Source organism: Echinops telfairi, unplaced genomic scaffold, assembly GCF_000313985.2.
Source record: "Echinops telfairi isolate 266 unplaced genomic scaffold, ASM31398v2 ScPeMD7_1;HRSCAF=3_0, whole genome shotgun sequence".
Lineage (NCBI taxonomy): Eukaryota > Metazoa > Chordata > Mammalia > Afrosoricida > Tenrecidae > Echinops > Echinops telfairi.
The window spans coordinates 74057666-74070820 of record NW_022103896.1 but is presented as its reverse complement, the minus strand read 5'-3'; the positions used below and the strand labels follow the sequence as shown (position 1 = coordinate 74070820).

General features: G+C 45.8%; 2 protein-coding genes across 6 annotated transcripts in view; one reads left to right on the top strand and one right to left on the bottom strand.

Annotated features, from left to right (window-relative positions):
- Positions 1-8761, top strand: part of TRIM55 (tripartite motif containing 55) — an 81585-nt gene extending 72824 nt beyond the window's left edge. For 3 of the 5 annotated variants that reach the window (XM_045287436.1, XM_004697540.2, XM_013007204.2), the window contains one exon: positions 7765-8761. In XM_045287436.1, coding sequence (XP_045143371.1) covers positions 7765-7887 — 123 coding nt within the window. In that variant the 3' untranslated portion in view covers positions 7888-8761. The remainder of the gene's footprint in view (positions 1-7764) is intronic. The other 2 variants (XM_045287434.1, XM_045287439.1) reach the window with 1 other exon arrangement.
- A 1133-nt stretch (positions 8762-9894) lies between these two features.
- CRH (corticotropin releasing hormone) lies at positions 9895-11866 on the bottom strand. The gene is made up of 2 exons (XM_004697539.2): positions 11588-11866; positions 9895-10933 (listed from the first exon to the last, which is right to left on the bottom strand). The coding sequence occupies exon 2, from the start codon at positions 10917-10919 to the stop codon at positions 10326-10328; it is 594 nt and encodes a 197-aa protein (XP_004697596.1). The 5' UTR covers positions 10920-10933; positions 11588-11866; the 3' UTR covers positions 9895-10325.
- Between the last annotated feature and the right edge of the window lie 1289 nt (positions 11867-13155).

The window sequence follows — 13155 nt, the reverse complement described above, 5'->3', positions numbered from 1 at the left end:
GGTGTGCTTCTTCCATATGGGCTTTGTTGCTTCTGAGCTAGATGGCCGCTTGCTTATCTTCAAGTCTAAGCTGTCATCTTAAGGAAGAGGAGCCTTGGTGTTGTAGTGATTAGTCGTTGCGGTCAGCAGTTCAAAACCACCACCCAAGAAAGACAAGGCTGTCTGCTTCCATAAAGAGTTACCATCTCAGAAACCCATGGCGGTAGTTCTACTCTGTCCCATAGGGTCACTATGCATGGGAATTGATTGCTGGCAGAGTTTGAGTTTTCAGTTCCTCTTTCGAGAAGCAGATCACCAGGTCTTTCTCCCAGGGCACTCTGGGTAGCTTCACAGTGCACAGCTTTTGGTTAGCAGCCGAGCACCTTGTGTGCCGCCAGGGCTTCTTCCTTTACAAGCTCCCGTTACCAAACCAGCCCCATTCTTTGCCATTGAGTTCATTCTGACTCCGACGCCCCTTGGGTGGCCCCCAACCCAATCATGAGCGTGCACACCTGTCTGCACATGGTTCTATCTCCTATGCTAAGTACACAGGGATCCATCGGCCTTCACTTGAACTTTGCACGTAGTTCCATGTTCTTATTATTGTCAAGAATCTTTTCACAAGAAATATTGTAGCCTCTTCTTTTCTCCAATCATCGCATTTCACATGGAAGTCAAGCCAAAGACTTCCAATGAGCATTTCAGTTTCTCTGACACCTTCCAACTGAAAAATAGCCTCTCGTTAGAAGAAGTGAACATCGGTGCCTCTAGGGACCAGGAAGGTAGGAGGAATGAAGAAGACGTGCCTGGTAAGTGATAAAGGCAGACACAGTTGACTTTCCTCTGAACTTCATTCTGGTACAGTTACTATACAGGCCAAGGGTCTGTTGCAGCTGCAGCTAGCCCTGAGCAAGGAAAGTGAAGGGCGGCGGTGGGGGGTGCAGGTAGCAAGCCCTGGCCTACAGTGGGCATTATGGAATTCCTCCACCCAGGCCCGGCTTTCTCAAGAAAATCTGGAACCCTGTTTTTTTTAATGGTGGCAACTAATTCAAAATTTCATATTACTTTTCAAAATGCCCTGCAGCCCAATAGTGCTGGTCAGACCAACCCACACCTTCTGATAGGACCCTTGCTCCTCAGTCACCGTCAACAAAAATGACTCTAGAAGACAAGACTGGTCAAGGGTGACCCCGAGCTCCCTTTGCTGCCCCTGGTCTTCATGTGTGTGAAACAAATCCCATGTATTAACAGGCTAGACTTTTTTCTACCCCTCAAAGTAAAGGTTCAAAATAGCAAGAAAGAAATCAAAATGGGGGTAAGGTGCACGTGTGCTGTGTTTCTGAGTGAATCTGGTTTGCGAATACCCAGAATCCCTGATTGAACGCATCCAAGACAAATACCTGTTCCCCTAAGCAAAGGTTTTACACTCGCTTCTGTTGGTCTCAAGTGCATCTTGATCGAATTGGATCTCTGACAGTTGACACAGAGGGAAAATGCTGCTTCCCTTTTCCATCAGCTAGATTTATTTTATGACTGAAAATCTTTTTTGTCAAATTAGCTAAGGTCCTCAATTAATACTATACCTAGCATAGTGTTAAATAATGCTTTGTTTATTATCTCATTTTAGGAAAATGTGAAAAATTCAGAAATCATGTGGGACCAGCTACCCTTTGTCTACCTTTTATTTCAAAACTAAACTGCTTTTATTTCAAGACTAAGCTATCTTTTATAGGATTTTAAAATGTCATAAACCAACTTGATTATGAAAACTATGAAATATATTTTAACGGTATACGTTCTTTTTCAATTAATGGGCTCACTAATGTGGCAAGTCATTCTATTATTGCCAGCAAGAAAAGTTTATTGCTTGTAGTCTTTCCTTATTTTAATGATATTTAAATATTATCATATCATTCTAACTAAGCAGTTCATACAACCTCTTGTAAAATATTTATGTCTTTAGCCATAGTATAATAGTCTTGTAGTAGTATTAGCAAAATACCACTTATACTTATAATTCTATTTTGTTGAAATATTTTTAAAAATTTTATCAGATAGATAGATAGATAGATATTTATATATTAAAGATAAGTTATTGGAAAAGTAAACTGGAAAGCACGATATGTACAAAAGCAGGGGCCGATCAGTGCTCACCGTGTTTTGTGCAGCTCCCTGGTGCAGCCATATGGGAAGGAAGATGGGAGAGAGCCAGTCCTCAAAAATAATTTGGGAAACTATTTGAAGAAACACATATTTACCATTGCATTGGGGGAAAACTAGGGGCCTGTTACCTGCTTTGGGTTTGGTGGGAAAGGCGATTCTTGAAGTCTTCACCTCGTTCTTCCTCGGTGGGTTGTTACTGTCAGTGCCCTCACAAGGTTGACTCACAACAGCCCCCAGGTGCAGGGTCGAACTACCTCCCAGAATTTTCCAGGCTGCCATCTTTTTTAAAAATCATTTTATTGGGGGCTTATACAACTCTTTATTACAATCTACATATCGATCCATTGTGTCAAGCACATTTGTACATTTGTTGCCCTCATCATTCTCAAAACATTTACTTTCTACTTGAGCCCTTGGTATCAGCTCCTCATTTTTCCCCTCCCCTCCCACATGAACCCTTGATCATTTACAAATTATTATTATTTTGGCATATCTTACACTGTCCGACGTCTCCCTTCACCCACTTTTCTGTTTTCTATCCCCCAGGAAGGGCGTTATATGTAGATCCTTGTAATCAGTTCCCCCTTTTTACCCCATCTTCCCTCCACCCTCCCAGTATCTCCACTCTTACCACTTGCCCTGAAGAGATCATCTGTCCTGGATTCCCTGTGTTTCCAGTTCCTATCTGTACCAGTGTACATCCTCTGGTCTAGCCAGATTTGGGATCATGATACTGCGGGGGAGGAAGCATTAAAGAACTAGAGGAAAGTTGTATGTTTCATCATTGCTTCACTGCACCCTGACTGACTCTTCTCCTCCCCGCGACCCTTCTGTAAGGGGATGTCCAGTTGCCTACAGATGGGTTTTGGGTCCCCACTCCACACTCCCCCTCATTCACAATGATATGATTTTTTGTTCTTTGATGCCTGATACCTTGTGATCACATAGTCGGGTGTGCTTCTTCCATATGGGCTTTGTTGCTTCTGAGCTAGATGGCCGCTTGCTTATCTTCAAGTCTAAGCTGTCATCTTAAGGAAGAGGAGCCTTGGTGTTGTAGTGATTAGTCGTTGCGGTCAGCAGTTCAAAACCACCACCCAAGAAAGACAAGGCTGTCTGCTTCCATAAAGAGTTACCATCTCAGAAACCCATGGCGGTAGTTCTACTCTGTCCCATAGGGTCACTATGCATGGGAATTGATTGCTGGCAGAGTTTGAGTTTTCAGTTCCTCTTTCGAGAAGCAGATCACCAGGTCTTTCTCCCAGGGCACTCTGGGTAGCTTCACAGTGCACAGCTTTTGGTTAGCAGCCGAGCACCTTGTGTGCCGCCAGGGCTTCTTCCTTTACAAGCTCCCGTTACCAAACCAGCCCCATTCTTTGCCATTGAGTTCATTCTGACTCACACATGTGACCTACTTAGAAACAACACTGCAGAGGGTCATGCGTGACTGTGATTGCACTACGCTGGAGGGCTTCATGCTTGTAAATGATGTCCAGCTCTGGGAAAGATGAGCCTCGCAAGGACAATGGTCTCTCTGTGCTTGGAATCATTGCTGTTGTAAATCCCCCAAACCAGCCCATTGCCAACAGGTTGATTTTGATTCACAGTGACCCTAAAGGACAGTGTAGAACTGCCCCATAGGACTTCCAAGGGTGTAGGCTTGGCTGAAGCATACTGTCAAATCTTTTTCTCCTGGAGTTCGGACCACTGCCCTTTCAGTTAGCAGCCAGATGTTTACACTACCCCCACCAGAGCTCTTTCTACTATTAAACAAACAAACAGAATATCGTACTAACTCCATGTAGGTTTACTGTTTGTAAATCTTTATGGGACTAGAAAGGCTCATTTGCTTCCCCCTGGTGAAGGAGTCCTGGTGATGTAGTGGGCTAGTACTCAGCAGCTAACCATAGGAACAGCAGTTTAAAACTACCAGCTACTGTGCTGTAAAAAGATTAGGTTGTCCTCTCCCACAAGACTTCTTTAACGTGCTGAAAAGCATGGATGCTACTTTGAGGACTACAATGTGCCTGATCGATAGCCATGGTATTTTCAATAGCCTCGTATGCATGTGGAAGTTGCACATTAAAGGTTGTAGCAGAATAGATGTATTTGAATTGTGGCCCTAATGAGGAATATTGAAAGTACCATGGACTGCCAAAAAAGGAAACAAACCTGTCTTGGAAGAAGTAAAGCCAGAATGCACCCTAGAAGCAAGGATGGAAAGACTTCATACCAAATACTTCGGACATGTTATGAGGAGAGACAAATCTCTGGAGAAGGAGATCCTGCCTGGTCAAGTTGAGAGGCAGTGCAAAGCAGTAAGACCTCCAATAGGAAGGATTGAGTCAGCATCTGCATCGATGGACTCAAACATAAGAGCAATGGTGTGGATGGCACTGGACCGGGCAGTGCTTCCTTCTGCTGTCCATGGCGTTGCTGTGAGTCGGAACTGACTCGATGGCACCGAACACCGGCAACAAAGAGTTATAGCCCTGGAAATGCACAGGGGCAGTTCTACTCTGCCTTGTGGGGCACTGTGAGTTGAACTGGCCTCCATGACAGTGAGAGGCCAGTGGCTGGTGGGTTTGAACTGTTGATCTTGTGGTTAGCAGACCAACGCTTACGCCACAGTGCCGCCAGAGCTCCGTAGCTTGTCATAAATAATCTCCCATGTCATTCTGCATAGCAGAGGACCCTCTTCATGGATGTAAGAAAGAGGGAAACACGTATGAAACATGTAATTTAAGCAAAGCATGTGCAAGATACTTTGAATCTTTTTTTATTCAGTCTTTTCAGTAACCTTCTGAAGTAGGTTCTCATTGCTAGGTCACAAGGGAGAAAACTAAGGCTCAGAGAGGATAGTAACTTGTCCAAATGATACAGCTAACAAGTGGTGGGTCTAGAATTCAAAACCAGGGTAAGTCTCCTTACAAAAATAGTGCTTCCTTCAATTGACAGGTATGAAGTCAAAGAGATGTTATGACCCCTAAGAACATGCAAGATAAGCCCCTTATCTCTTGGCCCCTTGATGGCTTTGACCTTTGGTCTCTGAAAGACAGCATCAGTTTATAGTGTATGGAGGAAAATCTACCAACTGCCTAGAACCATAGGATTTAAAAACAAATCTAAGCTATGGAATAAGTGTTGAGCTACTAACCAAAAGGTCATCCGTTCAAACACATCAGCTGCTTTGCAGGAGACAGATGAGGCTGCTGGCTCACATAAAGGTTTGTAGCCTGGAAAACCCTAAGGAACAGTTCTCCTCTGCCCCATAGGGTTGCTGTAAGTCAGAATCAACTTGTTGGCAGTGAGTTTGGTTTGTTGGATTTTGTAGCTAGGCTGATATCAGTAAAAAGTTTTAAACTGAAGGTAAGTTTCAAGATTGAAGACAGAAGTAGCACAGGTACATATACAAATTATACATAGCACAACTATAGACAAATATGTATCAAAGCAATTCTATTGGCTTAGTAGACACCAGCAGTTTTCCAAAGACTTTATCTCCATACAGAAAATAACCAGTGGAGCTATTTTTATCCTCCAGTTGTTTCAGAACAGCCCCCATGGATGCTTTCTCTAGATTAGGCCTTGGCTTCAAGGACGCCCCAACCCACTGCCATCAAGTCAATTCCAACTCAGAGCAGCAGCATGAGGTTGAGTAGAATTGCCTGCCCGTAGTGATGTTTCAAGGTGGTCATTTTTTTGGAAGTCCACTGGCTCATCCCTCTCCCACTGAGCCACTGATGGGTTAAAACCACGAGCCAGTTGGTTAGCGATGGAGCGCTTTATCCACAGCACCACCAGAGCTCCTTCAAGGAAAGAAAGTCCAAAGTGGACCCTAGATCGGCTGGTCTAGGCCGAATTCATATAGGATGGGCACAAAGTGTCTATTATATCCAGAAGGGATATGGCCCAATCATTTGTTCACTTTCGCTTCAGTGAGAGTAAGATGGCTATGAGGGGGCAGTTCAGTCTGTCCCTTAGAAATAGACACAGACTTCTATCAGGATGACGTTTATTCCACCTCAGTGTCAAGGACCTTGAGATACCCGAGTCATTACCAGCAGAATACAGTAGCATCGTTTTTAAGAAGGCCCAGTGCCACTCAGTGTTAAACTATTCCTTCATCAAAACTATGATCATGTTTTTCAGTCTTATTCCACTGTGGATGGTATGATTTCATGACCCTCCTTAATCTTCCATCAGGGAGCAATGAAGACACTGGGAAGGTAAATGCTCCCAGAACCATGGACATTTGGACTAATTTGTTTGGCCTTGAAGCATCATCCTAAAACATATATCTTGGGTAGGATCTGGTCAAGTATAGGTCAAACACTCATTTTTCATCCGCAGCTATTTTGAGTGGAAACAAAACCACACACTTACCAAAGTTCTGCTTTGCCTCCTCAGACATTTTACATCCATAAGGCAGCTTTGTAAAATCACTCAGATTCTGAGCTGAATGCACGAGGCGGCCTCATTTCTTGAAATCAGTATCGTTCTAAACCAGTGGGGTGGTGAACTCATCAGAACATGTTGGCTCATTTTCAGCGGTTCTCCTAGGAAGAATGGTTCATCATGGTGATTGTAAATTTAAGGGGTTTGAGTCATACAGAGAACGTGTTTCAATGAGACTTAGTAATTCACTATCATTCCATTAAGTTTTTGTTGTAAAACCCCAAGAGACTTAAATGAGTGTCAGTTATGAGATAAGCTTGAGCCATTAATTAAAAATAAAAATCTTGGTCAGATACTTATAAAAAGATAGTTCTCTCTTTACAAATATCGACATTAATAGATTCCATTTCGTGGAGGAAAAGATGTCTTCATGATTGGCTGAAAGCAGCCAGCCATTTTGCAAAAATCACATGGGCGCGCGCGCGCACACGCACGCACGCCCGGACGCACGCACTTTGGTGGTTCAGTCGGCGGTAGAGTGAGCTTTCCATGCCAGAGACCAGGGTCCCTTTACTAACCAGTGCGCCCCATGTGTAGCTACTATGCTCCTGCCATGAGAGGTTTACATGTCACCATAACGCTGAGTACGTTTCAGGGATGCTTCCAGACTAGGAAGAAGTAGTACGAAAGACCTGGAAATCAACTTCTGAGAAACAAAAAAAATAAGAACTTTTATTTTTAGCATAGTTAGATGTATATTTCCATTTCTTGGTAGAACCTTCTTGCTCTGCAGTGGAGAGAAGATTATATTAACATTTCCCAGAATATTGTTGTGAGTGTTTCAATGGTAATTAGGATTTTTTTAAAAATTATTAGTCTTCAGGGTTTTCTAAATCCAAACTCCTTTTAGTGTCAACATGATTTTCATCTCAGTGAATCACATACAAATGGACTTTTAAGAGAAAATAAGAAGTAGAATAGCCTGGACCATTTTTTCCCAAGAACTTCCCTCCACTGCATGCAATACCTTTGTCCATTTTTTTGTCTCATGGGCGTGAATTACTTTCATAGCTTTTGTCCATAGCTAAGATAACCCAAGCTTGCTGTTTGTCCCTGATAATAATTATAAGCCATATAATTATTAGTGTCCTTTCTCCTCCTTAGAGAAGTGGCTGGATCAAATAGACTAGCCCCTCTTCCTCTAATTCCTCTGTTCTTCTGTTACAGATTGGAATTGAAGCCCCGCCTCTCCAAGGACAAGCTGCAGCTTCAGGGAGCAGTGAGGGAGCTGTTTCTGAGCCAGCTCGCCACGTCTTCTCCTTTTCCTGGTTAAACTCCCTGAGTGAATGATACTCATTCCAACCGCTGCCCCTCTGTCTGCCTGGCTGAGATGCACTGAGGCAGCAGGGAGCCTAGATGAAATTAATACGATGCATATGATAAAAGGGACCTCGGAACAGGATTTCTGAAGAAAGAAAAAACAAACTTTAATTCCAGATGACGTATCCAACACATAATAATACTTTGAGAAAATAGTTGCAGAAGGCATTGGGGGAAAAAAGAAACTTGATTTTAAGCAGATTCTCTCTTGCGTGGGAAACACTATGACAGGTGTAGAGGTGTGGTACGAATGTGCGTGTGTCGACAGCAAGTGACAGGTGTTAGACACTCCCATCTCTGACAGGCTGTGGCTGTTTGTCCTTCCGTCACAGTAGCGCTCTTTCCCATTCCTCGTCACCAGTGTAGGTGGTCAGTGAAGCTGAGTGTTAATCCCGAAGTGAGTGCTTTAGCGATATGTGGACAGACGGTAAATCATTGACCAAAGGTATGAAATGTTTCCCAGTAGACTCGCTGGCTGTGGACTCAGACGGGGTCTTTGAACTTTATGACACGTTCATGGGCAGGACGAAGGTCTAGAACATCTCGTGTACAATTTTTTCTATCTAAGTTTTAGGTATTCAGATATCAAGTTCTTTAATTGAAAAAGACCCTCCAGCAGGCGCTTTCTACTTTTTCATGTATCCACTGAGGCACCAATGTGTTAAGTGTAGAACAACTGTGTGTATTCACATATATATGAGTATGTCTATAATCACACAGTGCACCCCTCCATGCACATATATATTTAAGTCATACTTTACTTGTTCTTTACATAATGCCTCCTTCAGCACCAAGTATAACTAGTCTTTATGAACTCTTAAATAAATACTGTTTTTAAAAATGCTGTCTCGCGGTGGTTTATTTGATGTTTCTTAATTCCTTAGAAATCTACTAGTGGATTTGAAGTGTTCCTGGGCGAAAGGTGTTGTCATGCAAATTCGTCGTTTTTCTTTCCCATATTAGTTTTGACATTTCAGACACTTGATTAAATATTAAAGCTATAACTAAACTACCAAAGGGCAGTGAATCAAAAACACATTAGATATACTGTTCAACTTTAGAAGTGGATAGTTTATATTACAAATAATTCATGCGATTAGGTTGGCATAGATATAAATTTGGAGAGGGTTTGCATAATTTAAATTCAAAATGTTCCTTACAAGAAAAACATTCACAAATGCTATCTTGTAGCAATACATTTTATATTTTTCCCAGTGGAGATATATCGCGTTTTTAATATTCCAAGCAGGCATTGAGAAATCATTTAGGAAAAACTACTTGTGGTGCCTGTGGCTTCCTGGGGGCGAGGTGGGGTGTGAGTTGCAGGTCAGCGAATGGCAACCCCTAGCGGCTGCTTGGGGGAAGGATGAGTAGCTGTGCTGTGAAGAGTGGCAGTCTCAGAAAACCCGCAGGGACATTCTACCAGGGTCGCTATGGGGCTGCTGGGCCTTATAATGGACTCGGTGGCCATGAGTTTGTTTATGGAAGTCCTATCTTGATTAAGTGAGTCTATCTCATGGGGGCGAGGGGAAATGTGGCAGGAAATTTGGGCAGAATCCCCCACTTCAGCCGTTCTCTTGCCTTCCTAATGACTTTCTTTTATAGATACTCTGTTTTAGATGTCATTTCCATTAGGGATCAATCTTTGATTTATAAAATTATCATGTCTTAGAGCTGGAAGCAACTTCCCAGGTAACTCCCATTAAGGAATTGAGCCCAAGGTCACTGCATGCCTGAGTCTTCAGTTAAACAAGCAAACAAAAAGAAGGAAGGCGGGGCGTTTTTGTTTTGTTGTTGTTTGGGGTTTTTGCGAGGTCTGCTTTGTATGTGTGTGCTGAAGACAGCTTGGAGAGAGCTAGGAGCTGAGAAGTCCCCGTGTCGGAACATTTAAGAGGAACGATAACGCCATGATTACCTTTGCAACTTTTATTAAAAATATAATATTGATCGTTCTTGTACACAGCCAAATTGACCAAGGATTGGAAAGATGTTTTATTATGGAAATGCTTACAAGAAAGTTGATTCAAGAGAGCTTACAGATTTGACATCATCCACGCATCCACGAGAACGGCATTCTCTTTAGCTCAAACCATAGCAAGGACAATCGGGAGGCGTCTGCTTTCCTCCTGTACCTGCAGCCGCTCCAAACACCGCTAAAGAGCCCTGGACGTGGAAGCTAAAAGCAGACAAGACACCCAACACGTCTTTTGTTGTTACTGCAGGTGGTTACACTTTGTGCATGCTAATTGAACGGTAATAGATTCTCTTGCGGGACTTTCAAGCTATATAAAAATAAGCAAATGGTATCAGAGCAGCGCTATGGTACAGAATACTTTATTTTTGTTATTTTTTTAAAATTTATGTTTGCGTGTGCTAAATGCAGGATTTCCGTGGCCGCACGCACCGCTTCATTTCCCAATGATTTCCATCAGTTTCCTGTTGCTGTGAGCTTGTTGCGCTAACTGCTCAGCCCTGGCCATTTCCAAGACTTCCCGGAGGAGGTGGAAGGTGAGATCGAGCGAGATGGGAGGCTCCTCGGACTGCCTCTTCCTCTCCGGTGCCTCCTGGCGGTCGCCGAGGGCGCTCTGGGCGCCGCGCGCCGCGGGACTCGGGGGGCTGTCGAGCGAGCGCCGGGGCGGCAGCAGCAGCTGCTGCAGCAGCGCGCGGAAAAAGTTGGCGGCGGCCGCGTCCGGCAAAGGGCGGCTGCCCGCAGCGAGGGCCTCGGGGGCGGCCGAGAGCGGGGCCGCGGGACTCTTGTGCAGGTTTCCCAGGCGGAGGAAGTACTCTTCCCCCATGCGGAGCAGGACCGGCCGAGGCTGCGGCGGCTGCGGCTGTTCTGACTGCGGCGGCGGCGGCGGCTGGAAGATATCCAGGGGTGGCGGGTGCGGCGGGCTCTGCCGGGCGCCTGGGCTGGGACCCCGGCTGAGAAAAGCCCTGCATGGCGGCCAGGGCAGCAGAGCCACCAGCAGGACGCCCGCGGACACGAGCAGCGGCAGCCGCATGTTAAGGGTGCGTGCTGCGGCGTGGAGGGCGGGATGCGGAGGAAAGAAGCGAGAAAGAAAGAGTTGGTTAGAGTTGAGCTCAACTAGGAGATGCGCTCGCGGGCGCTGTCCGCGGTGCTGAAGCGCCCGTCGCGGTCTGGCGCTCGTGGGGCGAGGGCTGGGGGGCGGAGGGGGGGAGTTAGGAAGGATACTTCTGGGGTTGGGAATCATCGCAGGGGGCTCCGAGGGGCTGGGCGCCCAAACGCAGCCCCTGGCCGGGCTGAGACACCCCCCGCGAAGGGGCGGTCCCTAAATCATGGTCCTAGCGATCCCCAAGACGGATTCCCTCCGCGCTAGGAAGGCACCACGGGCTTAAGATTTCACGCGCCGGCATCCCCTTTCCGGATGTTTCGGCATCTTCGCTCCAATGGAGAACCATGTCCTCCTTTCCCTCCACCCTCGCCCTTCCTTCCAGGCCCACAGGCAGTCCACGGTGGGCTCGGCTAGTCCACACAGGTTCCAGGGAAGCCCCGCAGCCGTCTAAGTTTGCAGGGTGGAAATCCTCGAGGCCCAGTCGGGGAGAGCACACACGCACACGCCCAGGCACATGCACACGGGGACAGCTGGCTCGTGGCGGCAGCTCTGGCAGCGCCAAGTTGGTGGCGCGTTTGGGTCTGGGCGTTCCCTACCTTGGGGTGCTTCCGCAGGTGAGCAGGCCAGTCGCCGCCTCTCAGCAGAAGGATGTCTCCCGGTTGATTTTCTTCAGGAAAATCTCTTCTCCTTTCGTGCCCACTCTCTCTCTCCACTCTCTTCAGTCTCTCTCCGGACTTGCGCTCCGAGTTTCCCTACACCAGAGACTGGAGTGGGCTTTTATACCGTCGACCCTCTGCAGAAACCACGCAGCATTTGCCTAATAAGCTGACGCTCTCTTGACAGCTCCACTGCGTGCTGCCTCTGCTCCTGCATAAATCATAGGGCCCTGCCAGGGAGCATGGGGCAAAGTTTTGCTATCTCAACACTGAATCGCACATCCAATTATATCAACAGATATTTATCGCCTCCTTGGTGACGTCAACGAGCCCTAAAATGGAAGGGCTCCTTATGACTTGTCCATTGACAAAATTCCTTGAATGAGATTTCCCAAGTGGGAAAACATACTGACCTCATACTAGTAAAGGCCAAATTGGGGGTGGGGGGATCGGAAAAGAGCGAATGGAAGTGAGGGGGTGGGGGGAAGGGAACTGCAAAGAGCGGAAGTCAACCTACGCACAGTCCTGCGGGGGAAGCAGAGTCCAGGCCTAAAGGTTGAATCTAGGTCCCCTTCTTCCTTTCTCTCTTAATTTATCTGACCAATTGTTTCCGGCAACACCTCAAAATCGGAAAAGATCTGTTAGCTGTGTGCGGCCAGGGCCTCATCATCTGCCCACCTAAACAATGAAGAACAAGGAGATGGACATCTAATTCCTAAGCCTCTGGGTGTTTTATGTGTTTTTTTTCCCTCTCAGAAGCAGAATCACGGCTCTGCAGAGGCAAAACCGTTAAGTCTCTTTAAATACAGACACCACCACCTCTTTCTTTTTAAGTGATAAGAGCTACTGCCATGGTGAGGGGCACAAACCAGGGTCAGTCAGGGGTGCTGCAAAATCTTAAATTCTCGTATTGTTCTCCCTTTGCCTCTCTTTTTATCAGGGACTTTTTAAAATTCCCAAATAATTAGGGAGACCGAGAACCAATGAAAAGGCAAGAGTTAAACAAGCCGTGTTGTTAGGGAGTTTCCATGGAATTCACTCGGACCCACTGGGACCCCAGGTATGCGGAGGAGCTCGCTCCACAGGGTTTCGAGGCCGCAGCCTTGCAGAGGGAGATGCCCTCTGTCTCCCAGGCACCTCTGGGTGGCTTCAAACTGCCAGCTCTCTGTATACCCAGTGAGAGGAGCATCCGTTTTAACGTTCTACACCATGTTGGGAAATATTTCAGACTGCTTTATAATCGGGCTGAGTCCGTTTGCTACGTGTCTTCTTTTCTTTTTAAAAATTTTATGAATTTCGTCGTTGTTGAGGATACAAATGCACGAACTGTTTCCACGCGCACATCATTTTCTGAGTTGTTTTTCACCCACTCATATGAACGTACTGTCCCCTAGGTTTTCTACCTAATCTTCAAGTTGCTGTTGTCCATGTGATCCTTCAAAGGTAGCTCTCCAAAGAGCAAAGACTCCGCGAGACCTTTTATAGCTAGTTACGCTCAACCATTGTTT